A 23,627-nucleotide genomic window follows, 5' to 3' on the forward strand; every position below is an offset into this window, starting at 1 on the left:
GCAAAGTCGGTCGATTATCCCATCGTGTCCAGATGCTCCTAGGTTCATAAGACTGGCCAACTGATTAAATCCCTTGGCACCATGTGTCGATTGTCTTTGACCGATCGGTCGACCATCAAATGGTCGGTCCAGATCATGCTCTTTTAGTCCGATGTTTTGTTTGCCCGACTATCTTTCCTGACCGTAAAATCGCTTTATGATTTGTGCCTACAGTTTTTGGTAATACCAGTATGAATTTATTTTAATTGGATAAAGCCCCTATCTTTTTTTTGAAAGATTTATATACATATCATTCAAGTCTTATGCCTTTTCATGTCCGTTAGAACCCATATTTATTCGTGAGTGACACACAAGGAATAAAGCGTAAAAGAAGGAAGGGAGGGAGAGAGAGTGTGTGTTCTTCAAAAAGTAATCTCTGCCCCTAATTTCAATAATAGAAACATTTAAAACTGTTTATTTATAGGAGGTTAGAATTATTATGAAATGATGATACACTTCTAATCCTCTTTGGTCAGCCGACTTTTGATTTTCCAATTTTAGATAGGTCGACTTCCAATTGACTGGTCTCTGGTAGGTCGTCTTCTCATCAACCGGCCTCTGAGTTGATTGGCCTCATGTAGGTCGACTTGTAATCCGCCAGCATTTGATCGGTCGTTCGTTTCATCGATCACTGTCGCCCGCTTGATTGGTCTCTATTCAGGCCACCGCTTTCATTCAGTTATCCTTGCTTCCAGTAACTTCACATCTCTTGAGATTCATCTTTTGACACATGTCTTGCTCTAAATCGTGAGATCCACAAAATATTTGGTCAAAATCATTTTTCGTTGTATAATATCTAACCTCAAAAAAATTAAAATTTAGGTGCATGATATATACATAAATACATATGATTGGGTGCTAGGCATGGAAATGTCGATTTTGCTTCTAACTTCTTCATAAAAAATTTATACTCTAACTTATTTTATTAGTTAAAAGCTCATGTGCTAATTTATTATGTTATTTAAATATATAAAGTGCTTCTTATCAAGTAAGACGTGCTCTCCAATTTTAAACGTGCAAAAAATAAAAAAAAAATATTTTAACTTGTGGATAAATTCAATAAGATATTCAAATTTCAAAAAAAATAAAAATAAAAATAAAAATTAGAACTTTACAAATTTTAAAAATAAAAAGAAAAATAAATAAAATAAATAAAAAATTACTCCCCCGCTTCGCTTTCATCCACTCCATTATTCCCTCTTCTAATCGTGCCGGCCGAGTAATCCAAACCCGAACTTAAATTACCATCCTACCCCCATCTTATTTGACAAATCACCAAAAGTCATTATCTTTAATCTTCCGTAATAAAACAGTTAATCGTGGGCTATTAGCTAATAACTACATGAATGTCTATATATCTGTATTAAGTTTTTCCTCTTGGACCTCATGCTCTCATAAAGCTGCTCGCTGAGTCAAAACCAGAGAGGAGAGAGGAGAGAGGAGAGAGGAGAGAGGAGAGAGGGCTTTCACTTTTTCACTTTCTCTCTCTAACCTTAATGGCGGCTCACAGAAAGCGGGCGAGACCATAGACCAATTGGCTTCTAGTCCAGCTTCACTGTTTCAATCCCATCGACTCTCTTTTTTCTCCTCCAACGCTTTACCCAGCCCTTATAACCCACTTGATAAGAACGGAGAGGAATCTCGTGAACGCGGCCGCCTGGATCTGGGAAACCCTAGAGGCTGAGCGCTCGGGAGGGGAAAACAGGGGGCATGTGGAAGAAGGCGAAGGATGCGCTAGGGCTGAACCTGTGTGTATTCGAGCCGAGGACTCGGGATGAGGAGTTCCTGCGGTTGGGAACTGGGAGGACGTCGGATGCATCTACTGTAATGGCCGGCGCTTCCATGGCGGCTGCCGGCGGTGGTTCCGACTCTGGGTTACTCTCTCTGATGCCGATTTCGTCGACCCCAACCTCGTCCTGTCTCCGGCTGTCGAAATCTGGGAGCAGATCATACAAGGTCAAATCTGTTTTTATTTTTATTTTTATTTTTTGATGTGCGGTTGATGCTGATCTCCCGGTCTCTTTTCCATGGTTGAGATTTGGAATAATTCCAGCTAATTTATTTGCTGGATTTTGTCCTGTAGTTTGCGCCATCGGAGGCTTGTGATTGGGGTTTCATAGCTTTTTCCAGTTATCCTTAGTTGCTGTTTAGTTTTTTTTTACCCTTTTCAAGTTAAAATCGTGAAGACCTAAGCCGGACCGAGCGACGGCGGGAAGAAAAACTTCCGATCACTGGGCCATGGCTCTACTCGCCTCTCATTAGGTTTTCATATTCTTTTGTTTGGTTCTCCCGGCCTTGCTCTTCGGAGATGGCATGTGGCTGTCACTTTGGTAATCGCCATTGACTAGTAAATCAAAAGTGGATGTCATCTTTTTTTTTTTTTTTTTCCTTTTAATTTCTCCGCTGTTCTCACTGTAGGAGGATTTCACCTCTTTGGTAGGCAACAATGCTTTTCAGCCTGCAGGGTTTAGTTTTGTCCGTTTGTTTGCTTTTGTTGCATTTTATCTGGATTGGGGGTGTGCGCAATTGTTATTTGATTATTCATGGTTGAATCTATAACAAGGATGGGTGTGGTTGCAGAGTAAGATGCTGCAAATGTTTCAATTTGAATTAATTGGTTCTAAGAAGTCCTATTGAAGATGAACTCAATAAATTGTATAGACTATGGATTTTCTTCCACTTGCTTATCAACAGTAGTAGTAGATGAACTGCCTGATACAATACTGTGGCTTTCAAACATCTCATTTCCATTTTTGACAAAACAATTAAAAAAATATAATTTTGATATTGTAATGTTATCTTTATTGAGATGATTTCCATTTATTGCTATATTTTGTGGAAGAAAAATGCTCTTTGAACCACTGAGTCAACCAATTTTCAACATCTTATGCTTTTTTTAATTATAAATGTGATGTTGGGCCATGACCTTTTCAAACAGTGGCTTCTCCTATATATTTATGCCATTACATGCGTAAATGTTTGGAGATGTGTTGACTTTGTACTTGGTGGAAGCATATTCATTGAAAATTTTGAAATAATGAGTTCAAATTGTATTTGTGTTTTGAAAGTAAGTTAATGCACTCTACAAAAAATGAGTTTGAGCTGTTAAAACTTATAGTTATTGCTGTTATTATCACTGTTTACCATGTTTTTAAAGTAATTCTTTGAAGCTTTAATGCCATTTACATAACTGTCATCATGAACATTAAGATTATTAGCAATACATTCAATAATCATTGGGATTTTCAGCATCTGCTCTTTTTTCTTTCTCTATGGTGATGTTTTTATCATGCTTCTAATTAAAAGTTCTTGTTTTTTGTTGAATTACAAAATTGGTTTTTAACATTGTTTCGAAGTGGGTTTTGAAGTCTTACAGTGTTATCTTCTATTTTTGTCCATCGCATGGTCTATATTCTAAGCTTTTGCTTATTGAGGCTCATCGTCAGTGTTGTTTGGTTTATGTTTCAAATCTATGGGCTTATGGGGAATATGATATATGAGCAATTTCTAAGATTTTATGTAAGTACATTAAATTCCGTAACAATTTTGGGAAATGTTTCATCCCCCAAGCACTGAAATGCACCTCCAGAAATATGCTTAAACCAGAATGAAACCAGAATGAAAATTCGAATGAAAATTCTTTTTTTTTTTTGGCTGGGAGCCTTGGAATAGTTTGTATTACTCTATGCAGAATTCCTGGATAAATTTTATTAGGTTGATTTCATCTTTCTATTTTTTATTATAACTGCCTAGTTTATATTCTTAATTTTCAAATGAGAAGTTATAACTTCAACATTCTCATAACTCCTTTTCATGCAGAAAACATGTGCTATATGTTTGGAGAGTATGAAAGCAGGCCATGGTGCCCTCTTTACTGGAGAATGTTCGCATGCCTTCCACTTCAACTGTATTGCTTCCAACGTTAAATTTGGCAATTGTGTGTGCCCCATTTGCAGGGCTAAATGGAAGGAGATCCCTTTCTTAGGTCCTCCTTTGTCCGATCTTCCTCATATGAGAGCTCGAGTAAATCCAGCCCACTGGCCACAGGAGGATGGCACAATAACCCTTTTGCGTAGGCTTCCTCGCACAGATTTATCCAACAGGCAACATCAGCTCTCTTCTCTTTTAACCATCTCTGAGCCAAATGTTTATGATGATGATGAGCCTGTAGGGTTCCAATCTGAAGTTCCTGAACATGGATTGACTGGCACAATTGATGTCAAAGCATACCCAGAATATTCCGCCATTCCAAAAATGGCTTCTGAAGAATCTTTCTCTATATTGATCCATCTAAAGGCCCCTTGTGGGAATCAGAATGCAAGTCTGATAGCAAATCATCCTTCTCGTGCACCTATTGATCTGGTGACCGTGCTTGATATCAGCGGTAGCATGGCCGGCACAAAGCTTGCACTTTTAAAGCGTGCCATGGGCTTCGTCATCCAGAATCTCGGTCCTTCCGATCGACTCTCTGTCATTGCTTTCTCTTCTACCGCACGACGCCTCTTACCTCTTCGCCGGATGACTGAGTCTGGCCGGCAGCATGTATTGCAGGCCGTTAACTCCCTTGTTTCGAGCGGTGGAACCAATATTGCCGAGGGACTTAGGAAAGGAGCCAAGGTGATCGAAGAGCGGAAGGAGAAAAACTCAGTTTGCAGCATCATACTCCTCTCTGACGGGCAAGACACATACACAGTATCCTCAAGTGGCAGCGGGGTTAACCGTTCTCCGCCGGACTACCAATCTCTAGTTCCATCTTCCATCCGCTGCAATGCAGGCCATCAGGTTCCTGTTCATGCATTCGGTTTCGGCACCGATCATGATTCTTTTTCCATGCATTCGATCTCCGAGATTTCGGGTGGGACATTTTCATTCATAGAGTCCGAGTGCACGATTCAGGATGCCTTTGCGCAGTGCATCGGCGGCCTCCTTAGCGTCGTCGTACAAGAATTGATTGTTGAAGTTGAGTGCTTGTATCCCGGCATCCAGCTCGCTCCTATAAGGTCAGGTAGTTATGCTAACCAGGTTGTTGATGGATTGAAGGGTTCGATCAGCGTTGGGGATCTGTATGCAGATGAAGAGAGGGACTTCCTTGTTTCTGTTAATGTTCCACCGGTGACCGATGAAGAGATTGCGCTCCTGAAGGTTGGTTGCTCCTACAGAGATCCCTTGTCCAAGGAGATGGTGAATTTGAACGGCGAAGATGTGAGAATTCGAAGGCCAGAAGCTGTATCAGAAAGAGATTTGTCCATTGAAGTAGATCGGGAGAGGAATCGAATCTGCGCGGCGGAGACTATCTCAGAAGCAAGGGCTGCAGCCGAGCGTGGCGCTCTTTCTGAAGCCGTCTCAATTCTCGAAGCTCGCCGGGTGATTCTTTCTGAGTCGTTGGCGGGGCAGTCCGGTGATCATCTATGCGCCGCGCTGAATGCTGAGCTGAGAGAGATGCAGGAGAGAATGGAAAGCAGGCAGAGGTATGAAGAATCTGGGAGAGCTTATGTGCTTTCAGGACTGAGCTCTCATTCATGGCAGAGGGCAACTGCTCGAGGGAACTCGACCGACAGCGCTACCCTTCTTCATTCTTACCAGACACCATCAATGGTCGACATGCTTCAGCGCTCACAGACATTATGCCCGTCTCCGAGGCCTTCAAGGCCACCCATTAGGCCTGCTAGGTCCTTTCCTTGCCGGCCTGATCCAAGGTAATTTCACCATTGTTGTTCTGCAAAAATACTAGTGCTCCTTTCTTTCTTTTTTGGTTTTTTTGCCTTTTCATCCCAGTGCCTCTCCTTTTTCTTCATAGTGGGAAGGAATATCGGTTAGAAAAAAGTTAGAGGGGGAAAGAACTTGATGGTCTTACATGGTGGGGTATACTCCTGTCTTGTAAATGAATAAAGTTAGGTATTGTGTTGGGGGATGGAGAGAGTTAAGGTGTGGGAGGGGTAAACAGTGGTGAGGTATGGTTAAGGTGATTAATTTAAGGGTTGATTTTTCTAATTTTTTTGGTTTTCTTAGTTTTTTGGCTTATTTTTGATGTGCATAGAGCAGGGTTGTAATCTGTGCCATATTTGGGGTTTTAATTTTCTCATGCTTTCCTTTTAATATTACCACTTCTGTTTATGAAATATCAAAGAGAAAAGCATCATCATAAACTATCAATTTAGTTTTTATTTTATTTTTTAATATTTATAATATAAGCTGCCATAGATGGATGGATGTGAGTGAGTCAAAGGTTTGGAAGAGAGCAATGAAAAGCTGCACAAGCCACCGTTTTCTATGTAGTTCACTATAGAATTAGGTTGAAAAGATAGTTATGATTAAGATTCGTAAAAGTTAATTAGCTTCTGATTTTACTAATGATTTATGAAATCTTAGCAATGTGTTTAGGCTAATTAGATTTTTAATTGAGCTTTTAATTATTATTATTATGATTTCTTATTGTTTAATAACATTAGTTAGAACTAATGCTAATTACTCGTTATTAGGTTAGAAAAACAGTTTGCTAATCCTTTGATTTTCTTATTTAAAATAAATAGAATTTTTAAGCATGTTTTCATATCGATAGAACGATAATGAAAGCAACAAATAAAATAATCCAATGTGGCCGAAATCGTTGACTTCAAACCTGCGATTTTCAGAGCCTCGCTGTATTTTGATCAATCCCGTGATCGTTGACGTAAACATTATCCAAGTTGACTTTTGGCGGCTGGCTTTTTTTTTTTGAAATGTGCTGTTTGATATTTTATCGGATGATGTTTATCAGTATGTAAGTGCCTTAATTATGTTATAAATAAGTGATCTTGAGCTCGTTCGATTCGACTCCTTAAGACGCCCGATTCGACTATAAACTTCTCATATTTGGAGATCATTCATCCCCCAATTTATATTTCAGTTTACAATTATGATTTAAATGCATGAGGTGGGCTCACAGACTCGGGTTGGATCGTTTTTTTATGTTGACTAGTTTCTCTCCCTAAGACCTTTTACTTGATCATATCTCATATAAACTTCTCATGTATTTACATATCTAACATCTAAACTTTAATTTTTATTTTTTGTCACTCTAGCTATGTATGAAAAAGAAGTTTTCCGCTTTTTAAGAATTTAAATAGTAATATTTTTGATGTGATATTGAAAATTTGGGTGGTATAAGTGTAAAATCAAAGTGTAGGAGGTAGATATGTCAATACATAATAATCAAGAAGTAAGTATGTAAATGCCCCTAAGATGAAATATAAGGGAAATTTACATGCATGCCACGCAATCCTCATCTATTTACGTGTCTAACACCCAAAATTTGATATTTACACTTTTAACACTTTTGAAGTTTGGTGTCAAAAATTTTTGCATGAAAAGTTCTATTGTACATTTTAAAAGATATTGATGGTGCTTAAATAGAAATGTTTGGGTGTTATCTATGTAAATACATAAGAATTGTGTGGTATGTTTGTAAATGCCCCAAAATATATAATATTTTAAATTCATATGTAGACAATGTTTTTATTTTTGTTGGTCTTGACAAAAATAGACTATTCATTTATCTCCAAAATTCGTTGATTTTATTTTTATTTCCTAATGTTACTAGAAGCCCCAAAGCCTATAGTTATCAAAGAGAATAATGCTTTTGATCAGAATAGAGATGATTATAATATATAATTTAAGCGGCTTTACTTGTATTACCTGGCTATATTTGTATCTAATGGCCAAATCAATTGCTTATTCATCATAATTTGATTATCTTAATCTAATTTAGTGAGCCAGAATAAGCTTTTATGTTGCGTGTTAGAAGATTGATGATTTAACGTCTTAGTGTTGTACGAAGATACAAGACAAACATAATTAATAAAAAAGTAATAGGAAGAGACATCAAACTTTAATTGGGAAACCCCCATAAAAGAAAAAATCAGGGGTCCTTGCCTAGTCAAAGTAATCCATTATAAGATTATAAGTGCATAGGTTCATCGCCTGAATCAAATAAGATGAAATTGTAACGTTGATAATCACATATGTACAATAGTCATCTAGGTTTAATAACCGTTAATTGAGCTACAACAAATGTAGTTCTTGGCGATAATAACAATATTGAACTACAAATGTCATAGTTGATATTATAAAGACTGTAGTTTGCCACAAAGGTCATGTAGTAGCAATTAGCCACATTGGTTGTAGTTGGTCAAATAGGTCATAATTGAATGTTGTAGTAACAGTTAGCTAGAGAGGTTGTAGTTGATCAAAGCCATAATTGGAAGCTGAAGTAGCTGTTAGCTATATAGGTCATATTTAGATACATAGATTGTGATTGGTAGTTGCAGTAGTATCAGTTAATCAAAGAGGCCACTGTAGTTGGTAGCTACAAGAGCATCAGTTGGCTACCAACATTATAATAGAATGTTATAAAGACAATAGTTGATCACATAAGTTGTAGTGAAATGCTACAATGACTGTAATTGATCATATAGGTCATAACTAAATGCTACAATGATAGTAGTTAGCCGCAAAGGCTATAGTGGGAGAGGCTACAATGATAGTAGTTGGCCACATAAGTCATAGTAAGAGGGTATAATGATAATAGTTGGCCACATGGGTCATAATGGGAAACTACAGTAGTAATTGGCCACATAAGCTATAGTGAGTATTTATAAGCACGTATGTTGGCCACATAGGCTATAATAGAAGGTTGTAAGGACATCAATCAGTCACGTAGCCCGTAGTGGGGGATTACAGTTGTAACTAGTCACATTAACCATAGTGGGTCGCTACGAGAGCGTCAATTGGTCACAAAAACTGTATTGATGTTTGTAATGATAGCAATTAGTCATATTAGTCATGGTGGGAAGCTACAATAGTAACTTACCACATAGACCATAGTTGGTTGCTGTAAGAGCGGCAGTTGGCCACTTAGACTGTGGTGGAAGGTTGTAATGATAACAATTAATCATGTATGGATACAGTGGAAAGCTACAACAGGAACTAATCATATAGGCCATATTGGATCGCTGCAAAAATGTCATTTGGCCATAGAGCCTATAGTGAAAGCTGTAATGACAACAGTTAGCCACGTAGGTCGTAGGAAGCTATTGTAGTAACTAGTCACATAGGCCATGATATGTTGCTACAAGAGATTTAATTGACCACAAAGGCTATAGTGGAAGGTTATAATGATAGTAGTTAGTCATACAAGTCATAATAAAAGCATGGAATAATAATAGTTGGTCATGGAGGCTATAGTGGGAATATATAATAATAACTAGCCACAAAGGTCATTGTGGGTTATTGTAAGAGTGACAGTTGGCCATAGAGACTATAATTGGTGTTACACTAGTTGTTGATTGCAACCATTCACTTGGGTTTACTATTTTACATTAGAAGCATCACATGTCAGCATAAGATGTAAGGACAAAACTTTAAGAGTTCAGAGAAATTCACCATATTCTAAATACAAAGGTTTTAAGCAGTTGTCGTCGTGAGTTATCATCGAATCTTTAATACAACATGTTTGGGATACACCGTCACCCCATATTAGAGATACTTAGTTTCCTTGTATTCTAGATACTCTATTACCCCATATTTTGGGATACTTTATTGCACAATATTCAGGATACTTCGTTACCTCATATTTGAAATACCCTGTTGTACAATATTCAGGATAATTCGTTATCCCGAACTTGGGGTACTTCGTTACACTATATTCAAAATACTTTTGTATCTCATATATGAGATACTCGGTTGCCTCGTATTTGAGTTTCTTTCTTTCACAATTTTGAAGATATTATGTTACACAAAAGATTCAATGGATGCAAGTAGGGGGCAACCGATAGGAGTTAGTCTACGTTGGCTGACGACTGCAGAAGTCAGAAGTTATCGTTGGGTCTTTAGTCCAGAGTACTAAAATTTGACTCAATCTCTTCTCCCCAATTAAAGATAGTGGGTCTATTTATAGCCCTTGAGGAGGGATATTCTGATTATTTGACAAATAAGTCCTGTAACAACTTGATTTGACTATTTATAGCCCTTTCATCATAAGGGATTTTTTAAAATAATTTGAGGGCTTTAATGACTTCAGAAGGCTTAGGCTCGGCAGATTCCTTTTATTAAGACACTTGATTTGATTATAGACACATCAAATTTAGAGTTTATTTGACCTCCAATTAACGAGCTAAAGCCTCTAAATGTGTTTCAATGGCTTGATCTGAGCTTGATCAGACTCAAAATGAATCAATTATGATATTATGAGGTTTGTCTTGTCGAGACAATCAGTTTGACAATAAGCTTGATAAAAAGAAGCTGTTGATTTTTTTTAATTTTAATTGGAATATTTTTTTACTAAAAATGCCTTGAGATTCATGTCAAATGATAAAATTTGTTGATGAAGTGTCAATATATATAGGAAACATTAGAAGTCTTCTAGGAAAGCTTCAATCAACATCATGTATCCAAGCCATAATTATAAATGGAGCATTTACATGCATACAACCAGAATCCTTTGTATTTATATAAGTAACACTTATGCTCTACATTTCTACAATTATACCACACAAATCCTTCATATCACTTCAAACATTCAACCACTTCAATCTTTAAAGATTGAGAAACTGCTTTTCATGCATAGTTAATGATGGCATGCATGTACATAAAAATTGAAATTTATGTATTAGATATGTAAATTCATGAAAATTGAGTGGTATGTATGTAAATCTTCCTTCATAAATTTGGTGTGAGGAATCATTTACTCCCTAAATGTTAAACTAAATTGGGCATTAAGCTCCACAATTAGAAGCATGGATTCCTAAGTCTTATTAGTTATGAGGGCTGGACACTACATTATAGTTTTGAGTTAACCTGCATTAGTTTTGTGTTTGATTTGGGGTTAAAATTTAACTAAATTTAAAATGTTGTTGGATTTGAATCAGCATAAAATTTTAAACTTTAATTAATGATTTCTTCTTATCACTAATAAATCTTATATTTAACGGCATTTTCATTATGCTTTAAAGTTGTCTTAGAGCAAGGCTAAAAACTTGTTGTTTGTTTCCCTACCTACCCCCCCCCCCTCTCTCTCTCTCTATCTCTCTCTCTCTACTATCATCCATTTGGGGCGGCAGTGTAACACCGCACCGCATTTTTGTCTGTTTAGGTAAACTACGTTTGACAGCTTTTTCAAAAAGCTGTAGCTGAAATCTGCATTTTCTCATTGGTCTTAGCTAGGTGTGGTGGCATCTTTCTAGCTACAGCTTGACTCTTTTTTTTAAAAAAAATAAAATGTAACAGACACCGTAACTTTTTGAATATCAGATTATTTTCAGCAGCTTCATAACTACTTTTTAATAAGCTCAGCTGCCCCAAACAGACCCTAAATTTGTTTTCATTTTGTATCAATTTGCATTTTATGTTATAATTAAGAAAATATCATGGTTACGATTTTATGTTATGAACATTTCAAATAAATGTTTTCTCAATTTGTTATCAAATCATTATAAATAGTTTTATTATATCTTAAAGAATAACTTAATCAATAACATAATATGAATAATTAATACAATATAGCAGCATAAAAGATTGCTCTTGATTATTATAACTGAGATATTAAAATAATAGGTGCATTTTCATACATATCACCAAATTCCAATGTATTTACTTATCTAACAAGTATGTTTGTCTATGAATTTAGCTCGAAGATCTTTAATCACTAAAAATGGATTCAAAATTTGGCTAAGATCAAGATCAGATCGAAATAAACGAGCTCTGCTACGAGCCAACATTTTATATCAATTTTTTTTCTTAGCCTAAGATTGTTAACAGCTCTAGCATTCGAATTTAGCAAATTTAACTCGAAGATTGTTAATCACTTGAAAATTGAATCCAATTTTGGCTCAGCGAAGATCAGATCGAAATCATCAAGTAAACTTTACATTTGATATATTATACCACACAAATTTTCATCTCACATAAAATATCTCTATTTTAACTTCTAAAAAGTATCATTCATAAAAAAAGGTATCATATATGTAAAAACTGAATCTTAAGAGTTAGCAATGCAAATGCACATGACTAAAGGTATATATGTAAATATTCCAAAAAAAAAAAAAAAACTTTTTTATCCTAACGCTAGATCACCAGTAAATTTCCTCCCGAAAGATGCACTGATCAGGAATGTGTAATCTTTATTCGATAAATAATTCTCTATTTATAGATATAAGGCCTAAAGCTGTGAGATTACATTTATGTCATAGCTTTATCAGAATAATGTGGGCTATTTTGATGTATGAGATTAATATTTTCGTCCGTGGATGTTTTCGAGTTGGAGGAGTCTATTGGTCAGTCTGAACTTTAGGCTAGGCCCACCGATTGGCTAATGGACTTGAGTTTTGGGTTGAAAGAGAGCCGAAAGTAATGATTGTCAATCGGCCTTGGATCCATCGGGTGGATTACTTTGACTCGATCCGAGCAGTTCAGAATCGGTTAGTCGATTACAGTCTACACTATTTCTATATCGAAACATCAAACTCCCTCAAGATTTGTGCTGACACATGTTTGATTTACTGTCTGAATATTTTGATAGAGATATTATAATATGGAGGTCAAAGTTATCATCTTGCTGTGATTGCATATAAAATGGTGGTGTGAATCTGAAGAGAATTGAGAGGTGCAGAGATCCTTCAATGGCGGGGGAGGTGGTGGCCTTTGTTATTAATGGAGGCTTGGATTGGTGTTATTTTGCCTATTGCTTATGTGCTTACGAGTTTATAAACTAAGGGGATTGATTTGACTGCCATCTGTACCTTGAGATGTGGGTTTGGAGAGATGGGGGATTCTACTGGTATTTGAGGTATGGGGATTGGAGATTTTTTTGTTTTGTTTCTAAGAGTTTTGTTCACTTCTTTGGCGTTTTGTGTCTTTTGTAAGCGTAATTTTAGGGTCACTCTTTGTGCATTAAATATGGTAGGATGAGAGTGTAGCTCTTGGTCTTTCTTTTGTGTTATTTTCTAATTTTTTTCATTGTTTTTGATGTGTATGCATTTAGTGCGTGTTTCGTGGCCTGTTGGTAGAGCAGTCTCTTTGAAGGTCGTAAGTCCCCTCAGGTCCCGAGTTCGAATCCATTCATGTGTAGGCTGTGGTACTCAAATTATTTGCAAACCGCATTGGCCCCCAAACATAGCGGGGGTTAACAATGTGTGGCTCACTTTTTTAATGAAGTGAATCAAATCTTTGTTTTCTAAAAAGCTTTAGAAGTTGTGTGTGTGTGTGTGTGTGTGTGTGTGTGTGTAGGAAGAATTACATGAATATGGCTCAATTATGTACTTACATATCTAATATATAAATTTCAAATTGTATATATATCCCATCTTTTTTATAGATATGAAAATGTGTTTCATATTTTAGAAATTCAAAACGATATTTTTGATTTGATATGAAAGACTCGGTGATATAAAACATATAAAGTATAGGTCTAGATCTTAAATACTAGACCTCAGTTGAAAAACTATACGTTCTCAAAATGTGACACGCATCCGAGACTACAAAACTAGCGATCACACTAATTTAGGGTCTGCTTGAGGCAGCTTGTGTTTTTCAGGATAAGTAGGTTATCCTGAAACGCTGCTTGCGGGTCGACTCGACCCGCGGCCTGCATTAAGTGTAAAAAACTCAAACGCGACAAACAACGTTTTCAAAAACGCGCAAACCAAACGGTAATGTGGCATTTTCAAAAATGCTGCCGCACTTATAAGCTGCCTCAAACGAGCCCTTCAACTTTCATAGCCTAGATTCAAAGTTTTGGCGTACCTCATTTAACTGAGTTGGGATAGCAAATATTTTGAAGAAATTATAACAAATATTGAAATTTGTTACATATATATATATATATATATTGAAGTTTAAGTGTTAGATATGTAAATACATAGAAATTCAATGGAATGTGTGTAAATTATCCAAAAAATAATTGAGTCTCGTAGTGTGGCCAAATTTCTATCAACGTTAAAATTCTTTAATAAATATTTTTTTTTATGAACATAAACTTACACTATAGAATCGAATTTATATTTAACATTATATTCATATAATCTCTCTATTACATGTATTTAAATGTTCCTTTATTGTCTTATAATTTTGTCTTGATAGGTTTCACAACAATATCTTTACTGTTCTTGCATTACCTTCCAATTATAATCTTTTGATCCGAGCTAAAATCAGAACAACCTAGCTCAAATTAAGCTATTTGGATTTGTTTCAGCTTAGACTCAGAGCTTGATTCGATTCAAAATTAAAACTAACTAGCTCAAATTGAGTTATTTGGATCCGTTCTAGCTCAAATTTGCTCAAAATTAGCTCGTTACTCATTATATTCAATCTTACTTAGCATTATATATAATTTTGTATAAATAAAAATAATACCAATGGCAGATCTCGAGTCAGTTCAAGCTGATCCACGTATGAATCGAAATGGGCTTGAAAAAAATTCGATTCAAAATTTTAGCTCATTTTAGCTCACAGATCGGCTCTATTTTTTCGATCCGGCTAAAGTTCTAATCGATTTTTGAGCAATTAATGATCTTCAAGCAAAAATTACAGCCCTATTCATGCACATATAAGTAAATTGAAGCTTAGATATAGATAAGTAATATCATATGAATTAGTTGGTATGTAATGTATATAAATCAGCATTTACATACCATCTCATTTCTATGCATTTACATATCTAATACCCAAACATTACTTCTTACATTTATATCATGCATATCATTCACCTCACGCTCACATCAGAAATATCACTATTTTAACTTAAAAGAAAATGAAATACACAGCATATAAATATAAAAAAAATTAAATATAACCATTAAATATGCAAATACATAAAAATTAAGTGGTATGCATGTAAATATTTCAGAAAAAAATAAAAAAAAAATAAAAAATAAAAAACCAGCTCATCACTAAACAGTTTTACAAAGTCCATCTTTAAATATTCCAAATTAAGAAGGCGCAGATCCCAAATGGTTACTTCCTCCCCAATTCTTCTGCTTGAAATCTGCACTTCATTAGTGCACAGAAGAAGTAAGAGGAATGAATGACAATGTGCGCAGATAACAGTACTGGCTTTCTTTACTCAAATCTCTCACATCCCAAGTAAGCTCCACTGCTTCACTTGCTCTTCCCAATTTCTACTAAAAAAATAAAATAAAATAAAATAAAATAAAATAATTGCTTCCAAATTCTATATAATTCACTGCAGATGATCCATTTACACATAAATCTCTTGCTCCTGATCTTTAAACTCTGTTCATTAGAGTTTAACCAAGAGCTTTGTAGAGTGTAAGCATTCAGTCATATTCATTTACATCTGTTTTTTGTTTATGTAAGTTATTAAACTTATTTTATAATTCCTTTTTTGATCAGATTTTCTAATTTCAGACAAATTTTGAGGCTACTGGAGCAGCAGCAACCGGAAGGATTGAAACCAAAGTAGCAGTAATTGTGGGCTTACTGGTGAGTTTGTGCAATAAGATTTGCTTAGAAAATGATATGCTTGATTGTGTAGGCACATTGGTTGGAAATGAAGTGAAGCATTCCAAATTGATCGAAGCCCAATTCTTATGTAAACTCTACTTTATACATTGATACCACTCAAATCAATATTTTTTTTTCAATTTTTTAGAAGTGAAATACACTTTTTATGCATAAGTAAGATGGCGTATATGTAAAAGTTAGATTCTTGGTGTTCGCTATGCAAATATTTAGGAATTAAGGGTTTGCATGTAAATCTTAAAAACAAGTGCTAGATTTGTAAATAGTGCTATGAATGTAATTGCTCCAAATAAAAAGGGTTGGCCAGTTTTTATCAATGGAGTTCTTTCACTCGATGCATTTTAGCTACGTAAATTCTTTGAGTAAATCTTGAGATTTGCATGAAAACGGTCAAATATTATTATTTCTGATAAACTAGTTGGTTTTTTGTCTGAAGATTTAAGATAGAATTTAGATCTGCTAAATACTATGAATGATGGTGCTCAATAAATCCCCGAAAATTTGTTTGTCACTCATTTCTTTATTTTATTATTTTATTATAGAGAAAATTACATGCCTAACACAAATCTTTTGAATTTACATATCTAAGATCTAAACTTTGATATTTGCATTTATATCACCTTGGCGTTATAAACATTAAAATCTAAGTACTGGATATGTAAATACATAAGAATTGTGTGGTGTGCATGTAAATGCTGCGCCCCCTCCCCCTGTTTTTAATATCTTCAATGTTGACTTGCTTCGTGTTACAATATCAACTCATTTTATCAAAAGATTAAGAGAATTCTGTAAATATTTATGAACTTGACAAGTACTTACTGCATCAAGCAGAAGCCTTTCTTCTGAAGCTGGAGTCTTCAAAAATGGGTTTGCTTCGAAATCCAAGTTTAAGAAGTGAGGAGTACCTGGATGGCATAATCACAGACTATGTTAGCAGAGAAGGAACTAAGATTAGGGCAGCAAAACGCTCCACTTCTCGCCTTGTTACTATTCTCACCTTCCTTCAACTCGCTTTCGCAATCTATGCCACCTTCCTTCTTTATTACATGAGTCCTTCTGTGGACCTTAGAACTAAACCAGACTTCACATGGGCAACCAAATTAGCAAAACAATGGAAGAACTTCATAGTTCAGCCTCGAATCTTCTCTGCCCTGCAAGAGAGTTCGGTGTTTCAGTCCCCAATGGAGGTCTGCGAGGACGAAAAAATAGATTTTGAGCAGAAGAAATCAAATGATGAGGTCATGATAAGGCTAAAAAGGGAGCTTTATGATGAGATTTTGGAGTTTCAGAAGAAGAATTTAGGAACTGAAACGCTTGCTGAGCTGATGAAAATGAAGTCTCAATGGAGCATTAACAGTCCAAAAATTCCAAAAATTACTGTGATTTTGAACCACTTCAAGAGGAGAACTCTCTGCGCTCAGCTGAACTCTCTGCTGAATCAGACACTGCCGTTCCACCATGTATGGGTACTTTCTTTTGGGAGCCCAAATGAACTCCCTTTGAGGAGAATTGTGGAGAGTTATAATGATTCCAGGATTAGCTTCGTAAGCTCGAGCTATGATTTCAAGTACTATGGAAGGTTTCAGCTGGCCCTGCAAACAGAATCAGACTTTGTTTACATTGTTGACGATGATATGATACCTGGGAAAAAGATGATGGAGATTTTAGCTCATGTTGGGGGCATAGAAAAGTATAAAAATTCAGTTTTGGGGAGTATTGGAAGGATCTTACCTTTTAGGCAGAAGGATTTTACTTTTCCAAGCTACAGAAAGTTCAGGACGAAGGAGTCGGGACTATATTTGCCTGATCCAGCTTATGATATCACAGTAGAGAGGATAGTGCAGGTCGATTTCTTATCGAGCTCATGGTTCCTCTCCTCTGATCTTGTCAAGACATTATTTGTGGAGACTCCCTTCACTTTCATGACTGGTGAAGATCTGCACCTCAGGTAAACTACAAATCAAATTTATTTTGCTAAATAAGATGCATCAACATACTCCCCACAACAACAAGAACAACAAAGCGTTAATCCCACTACGTGTGGTCAGCTACATGAATCCTTCTTCTCCATTACGTCCTATTTAGTGTCATATTTTCATTTAATTTTAATAAATTAAGATTATTTTTTATACAATAAGCCCAAGTCTTCCTAGGTCTACCTCTGTCTTTCTTAACATAAGTCGAATCTAAAACATCTACTCTCCTAATCGGATCATTAGATGGTCGACGTTTAATGTAACCAAACCATCAAAGACAACTCTATCTAATTTTATCTGTTATTGGAGCTACACCAACCCTATCACAAAGATATTCATTTCGCATTTTGTTTCTAATTGTAAAGTCACTCATCCACCTAATCATTCTCATCTCGGCAACACTTAACTTAAGTATTATGCTTCTCTTTTAAAGGCCAACATTCAACGCCATAGAGCATTGCAGGTCTCGCCACCATCTTATAAAATTTTCCTTTCAGCTAAGCGGTACTTTTTTATCACACAAAAGGCCCAAAGCATTTCTCTACTTCAACCAACCAACTTGAATTCTACTATTAGCATTCCCATCTATATCATAATCTCTTTGAACAACAGACCCGAGATATCTAAATCGTTCAAACCTTTTAATAATTTGCCCACCAAAAGTTACACTTTTATCACTAGAGCTTCTACTACTAAATTACATTAATAATTTGACCACCCAAAGTTACACTTTTATCACTAGAGCTACTACTACTAAATTACATTCCATGCATTCAATTTTAGTTCTACTCAAATGAAGGCCTTTAGACTCCAAAGTAGACCTCCATAATTCATGTTTTTTCTTGGCTTTTTCTCTTGTCTTATCCACCAAGAGGATATCATCAGCAAAAAGCATACACCAAGGTACATCCTCCTGCAAATGTTCGGTATAACCATCCATAACTAAAGCAAAAAGATAAGGGCTTAAAGCTGATCCTGATGCAATCCAACAAAATAGGAAAATAATTGGTTAATCCTTTTGCAATTCTTATACATATCTTTAATGACTTGAATATAAGTCATATCAACACCTTTCTTCTTAAGAACTCTCCAAAGGATATCTCTTCGAATCTTATCGTAAGATTCTTCTAAATCAATAAAAATCAAATGTAAATCCTGCTTATTATCTCTGAACTTTGCCATCAAACATCTCAATAAATGTATAGCTTCCATAATAGACCTGCACGGCATAAATCCAAAATTATCGGGGCTAGATCCAGCCCAGGACGAAGCTAGATCCTGGCCAGATCCGATCGCGGCGACGGCGGCGGTGGGGTAGGCGGCGACTGCTGCCGGCCGCCGGGCGTGCTTATATATATAAATCAAAGACGCACGCACGCACGCCCGCGCGAGCGCCGTGTCCAGTGCCCAGTGCCCAGTGCCCGTGCCAAGTGCCTTAATATGTTCAATTACCCCCTCCCATAATTTTAAAGTATGACAAATCAACTTAATTCCTCTATAATTTGCACATTCTTGTGCATCCCCTTTATTCTTAAAAATGGTGACCAAAATACTCTTACTCCACTCCTCAGACATTTTTTTAGTTTTTAAAAAAATATTAAAGAGTTTAGTAAGCCAAGAAACTCTCAAATCTCCTAAAAATTTCCACACTTCAATTGGGGGATATCATCAGGTCCTAAAGACTTTCCACCCTTTGTTTTCTTTAAAGCCTCCTCGACTTCTTTTTTACTAATGCGATGGTAAAAATGAAACATATTAGTATTGTTAACGATATTAAGATAACTAAGGTTGATCGTATTTTTCGAAACTTTATTAAAAAGTTTATCAAAATATACTCACCTGCCTATTTTGAATATCTTTTTCTAAGAAAAACACTTTTGATTTTCATCTTTCGATCGTATTTTCAGAAATTTCATTAAAAAGTTTATCAAAATAACTCACTCACCTATGTTGAATATCTTTTTCTATGAAAAACATTTTTTTGAGTTTCATCTTTAACACACTTTACTTGAGTTAAATCTTTACTTTTTTTCTCTTTGTTTGGCTAGTTAATACATATATTTTTTGACCCTTCTTAGTATCTAATCTGTTATAAAGATCACTAAAAATAAAATTTTTAGTATCACAAATTGTTCTTTTAAATTTTCTGTTGGTCGTTTGATATTTTTATCAATTCTCAAAGTTCTTACATTTAAACATGTTTTTATAACATATCTTCTTAAATTTTATCTTTTTTTGCACATTATCATTACACCACCAATTATTTTTATTAATAGAAATTTTTTCTTTTGATTCTCCAAGTACATCTTTTGCTATTTGTTTAATAATGTTTGCTACTTTATCCCACATAGCATTTGCTTCATCATGAACATCCCAAATTTTGAATATCCCAAATTTTAAAATCTTGAATTTTATTAAAAAAAAATAATTTTATTTGTGTCTTTTAGACTCCCCCCATCTAATTCTATGATAATGAGTCCTAGTATTCATTATTTTACAACTCTTAATCTTAAAATGTAAAACTAATAATTGATGTTGGGTACTTAAATCCTCACTTGGAATGACCTTACAACCTTTACAATCTCGACGATCTCTTCTTCTCATAAGAAAATAATCAATTTGTGTTTTATTAGATTCATTCTTATAAGTAATAAGATGCTCATCTCTTTTCTGAATAAAGTATTAGTAATAACAAAATTACACGCTAAATCAAAATCTAAAATAGTTTTACCTTCTTCATTAATCACTCCAAAACCGTAGCCACCATGAATATTTTTTAAATCTTCTACTACTCTACTGACGTCTTCATTTAAATCTCCTCCAATAATTTTTTTTTCTTTAAAAGGTATCATTTGTATTAAATCTTTTAAGTCATTATAGAATTTATCTTTAAACCCTATATCTAAATCTGCTTGTGGAGCATAAGCACTTATAATATTACAAATCTTAGTATCAATAATAATCTTAAGGGCTATAATTCTATCTCCAACTCTTACCTATAATTACACCTACATCATTTCTAGTGCGACTCTTCCCAAAATATCAAAGTTTAAAACCTAAGTTATCAATCTCCTTAGCTTTTTCTCCAACTCATTTAGTTTCTTGAATACATAAGATATTAATCTTTCTATGCATAATAATATCAACTAATTCAATTATTTTTTCATTGAGAGTACATATATTCCAAGATCATATCCTAATATTAGTTTTACTAGTTTCATGAACTAACTTTCTTACTCGCATCCGTCTGTAATATGAGAACTCTTGCTTATTTGACACAACCCCCGGGGGCCGGAGTAGCGGCCCTTGCAAACTTTTCACTGTATTAAAATCATATAGCACGTCGCTTTCAGGGGATGCCCTACCACTTACACAATGATTCAAAAGGATTCATGCCATAATTTTATTTCGACAAGTTTTACGCTAGCTGTCAACTACCTAATGCAACCCTCCACATTTTCACATCCGGGCTTGGGACTGGCAATGGCAGTGTTCAGTTTTATTTGGTTGTTGCTGTGTTCAGCAGAAATTTAAAGTAAAAAATCATTTTCTTTTTCCATTATTATCTGGAATGATTCACTTGTGGTTTGCAGCTATCAGCTTCAGAAATACAGAAACGCAGGATCATTTGTGCTACCAGTTGATCCAAATGACAAGGAAACATGGGGAGATAGTGAGCACAGGCTTGCTTATGTTTCTGAAACCACAGTTATCTTCAAAGACATCATACAGGTTAGAGATGATCAATGGTGGAGGGCGCTTTCCATGGGTTACATCACTCAGTGGGCGGCCATGAACCTGCAGAAGATCGATGCTCTCTTCTATGCTCATTCTATAGGAGAGGTGAAGGCCTTAGCTCCTCTCCTTGAAAAATTTCGTTCCACGGTTGGGAGAAAGGCCTACATTGCTGTCTCTGGTGGAAATTACTGTCCTTGTGAAGAAGCTGCAGATGTTCTCAAATGGCCAAAGTTTGTTTGTAGGGAGAGGAGGTTTAAGATCTTTGATTTGGAATTAGGAGCTATTTCCAACGTGTCAAATTCCGAAGTTTCAATCATGCAGGCTGTGTACTCAAGCATGAAAGGGCTTGTTAAAATACACAATCCAAGCCTTCTGATTACAGTTTCAGACATAGATGAAAATGTTAAGAATGCACTAAAGATGGCTTCAGAGAGTAGTTTGAATCATTCGGTGGTTGTTCTTCTTCCAAGATCTGCTATAACCAAGGTTCTATGGATGGCTGATTTGAGACCCACAGCATTACCAAGTAATATAACTCTCGCTTTTATAAATTGTTCATATTGTAATCTTAAGAAAGTTTAGGGATCATAAAACATAAAACATTTCCATTTTCCTGCAGACTGGAACAGAATGAGAATCTCTGTCAACATCATCACCCAAAACCGCACAACCTCTCTTCAAAGACTGCTTCGGTCGCTTCAGAATGCATTCTATGTTGGTGATGAAGTCCCTCTGAGCGTCAACATGGACAGCAAAGTTGATGAACCAACTCTCAAGGTTGTTGGTTCTTTCCATTGGTCTCATGGACCCAAACAAGTTAGAAGACGAATAATCCAAGGTGGTCTCATTCGAGCAGTAAGCGAGAGCTGGTATCCCGCTTCTGACGACGACTTCGGTCTCTTTCTCGAAGATGACATTGAGGTCTCCCCTTACTATTATCTCTGGATCAAGTATTCCCTCCTTTCATACCACTATGACCCCCAGGTCTCCCTCCCCGAGCTATCTTCCATCTCCCTCTACAGTCCTCGCCTTGTTGAAGTTGTCAAAGAAAGGCCCAAATGGAATGCCACAGATTTCTTCAAGAGAATACATCCCAACACTCCTTATCTGCACCAGCTCCCTTGCAGCTGGGGAGCGGTGTTCTTCCCCAAGCAGTGGAGAGAATTCTATGCCTACATGAGCTCAAGATTCACAGAAGATGCGAAACAGAACCCAGTTCAGATCCCCAAGTCAAGAACTAATGGCTGGCAAGCTTCATGGAAGAAGTTTTTGATTGATATGATGTATCTGAGGGGTTATGTGAGCCTTTATCCAAATTTTCCCAACCAAATGAGCTTCTCTACTAATCACATGGAGCCTGGAGCTCATATCAGCGCAAAAGATAATGTTCTGAAGCACAACAAGGAGGACTTTGAGGTGCCATTGATGAAGGATGATTTCACAAGATTGTTGCCGTCAGGGAAGATGCCGCCGGCATCGAGGCTTCCAGTCATCAATCTATTCAACCAGGCAATCTCTTTGAAGGGTTTGAAGATGGCAGGGGCTAAGCTTGGGCAGGATGTCATGAGCTGTGGAGAGATGGAGATTGTTGTGGCTGATTATGACACAGGATTGCCTAAAAATTGCTCAAAGTTCTGAATTATGAACTGTATTGTTATTTGTTAATCATAGACTTCATTTTACCTTTTACATGTTTCTCACATTTCGTCACCTTTTTTTTTTTTTTTGGCCCATCCGAAGAAGGGAGATTATTATTGTGTAAGCAACGATTGAACTCAATATATTGGTAACAACTTCAAAAATTTTTACCAATTGGATTAAGTCGACTATCACTTAATGATGCAAAGGATATTAAAATATTGTTTTACGAGAAAGTTCATGAATTAATGATGTTGTGAGATATGTACTTCCTGGCATAGAAATGAAACGCAAAAAACACAAGCAAACACAGATCGTTTACGTGGTTCGATCCAACTGGATCTACGTCCACGGGAGGGAATCAATCAAATAGTTCACTAAGGCAAAAGAAATGAAGAATACATAGCTTATACATAGAGATGAGCCCTCATATTCCTTCTATGGTCTCCCTCTCAAGCGACACCTTGATACAAGGTCTCAAGATGCTCTCCTCCTCTCTAGCTCTCTAGCTATTCTCTCCTCCTTTGTGGTAGCTTAAGATCACTTCACTTGCACTCCTAAGCCTCACACCCTCTCTATTTATAGAAGCAAGAGAGTGGTAGGTGGGAGATAGGTGGGCGGTAGGTGGGCGGTAGGTGTGTGGTAGGTGATATGTGGTAGGTGAGATGTGTCACATTACAAAATTATCCTTTTACCTTAGTTCATTAATTGGGGGTCAAAATA

The 23,627-nt window shown here is 36.0% G+C and overlaps 2 protein-coding genes and 1 long non-coding RNA gene across 3 annotated transcripts; 2 read left to right on the plus strand and 1 right to left on the minus strand.

Annotated features, from left to right (window-relative positions):
- Window positions 1-1,418: 1,418 nt before the first annotated feature.
- Window positions 1,419-6,169, plus strand: LOC110032909. Its single transcript, XM_020736694.1, has 2 exons — window positions 1,419-1,995; window positions 3,859-6,169. Exons 1-2 carry the CDS (start codon window positions 1,750-1,752, stop codon window positions 5,737-5,739), a joined length of 2,127 nt encoding a protein of 708 aa, XP_020592353.1. The 5' UTR covers window positions 1,419-1,749; the 3' UTR covers window positions 5,740-6,169.
- Window positions 6,170-14,903: 8,734 nt separating this feature from the next.
- Window positions 14,904-16,640, minus strand: LOC110032908. Its single transcript, XR_002294901.1, has 3 exons — window positions 16,550-16,640; window positions 16,372-16,457; window positions 14,904-15,191 (listed from the first exon to the last, which is right to left on the minus strand). It is a non-coding gene; the product is annotated as an uncharacterized LOC110032908 (long non-coding RNA).
- Window positions 16,374-23,054, plus strand: LOC110032907. The gene is made up of 3 exons (XM_020736693.1): window positions 16,374-17,500; window positions 21,122-21,792; window positions 21,886-23,054. Exons 1-3 carry the CDS (start codon window positions 16,416-16,418, stop codon window positions 22,902-22,904), a joined length of 2,775 nt encoding a protein of 924 aa, XP_020592352.1. The 5' UTR covers window positions 16,374-16,415; the 3' UTR covers window positions 22,905-23,054.
- Window positions 23,055-23,627: the final 573 nt, after the last annotated feature.

This window comes from Phalaenopsis equestris, unplaced genomic scaffold (assembly GCF_001263595.1).
Source record: "Phalaenopsis equestris unplaced genomic scaffold, ASM126359v1 Scaffold001057, whole genome shotgun sequence".
NCBI classification, from domain to species: domain Eukaryota; kingdom Viridiplantae; phylum Streptophyta; class Magnoliopsida; order Asparagales; family Orchidaceae; genus Phalaenopsis; species Phalaenopsis equestris.

Coding starts and splice junctions, on each gene's coding strand:
- LOC110032909 (XM_020736694.1), top strand. CDS start 1,750: ATGTGGAAGAAGGCGAAGGATGCGCTAGGGCTGAACCTGTGTGTATTC. Junction 1,996..3,858: donor CTGGGAGCAGATCATACAAG/GTCAAATCTGTT, acceptor CTTTTCATGCAG/AAAACATGTGCTATATGTTT.
- LOC110032907 (XM_020736693.1), top strand. CDS start 16,416: ATGGGTTTGCTTCGAAATCCAAGTTTAAGAAGTGAGGAGTACCTGGAT. Junction 17,501..21,121: donor GGTGAAGATCTGCACCTCAG/GTAAACTACAAA, acceptor TGTGGTTTGCAG/CTATCAGCTTCAGAAATACA. Junction 21,793..21,885: donor GAGACCCACAGCATTACCAA/GTAATATAACTC, acceptor ATTTTCCTGCAG/ACTGGAACAGAATGAGAATC.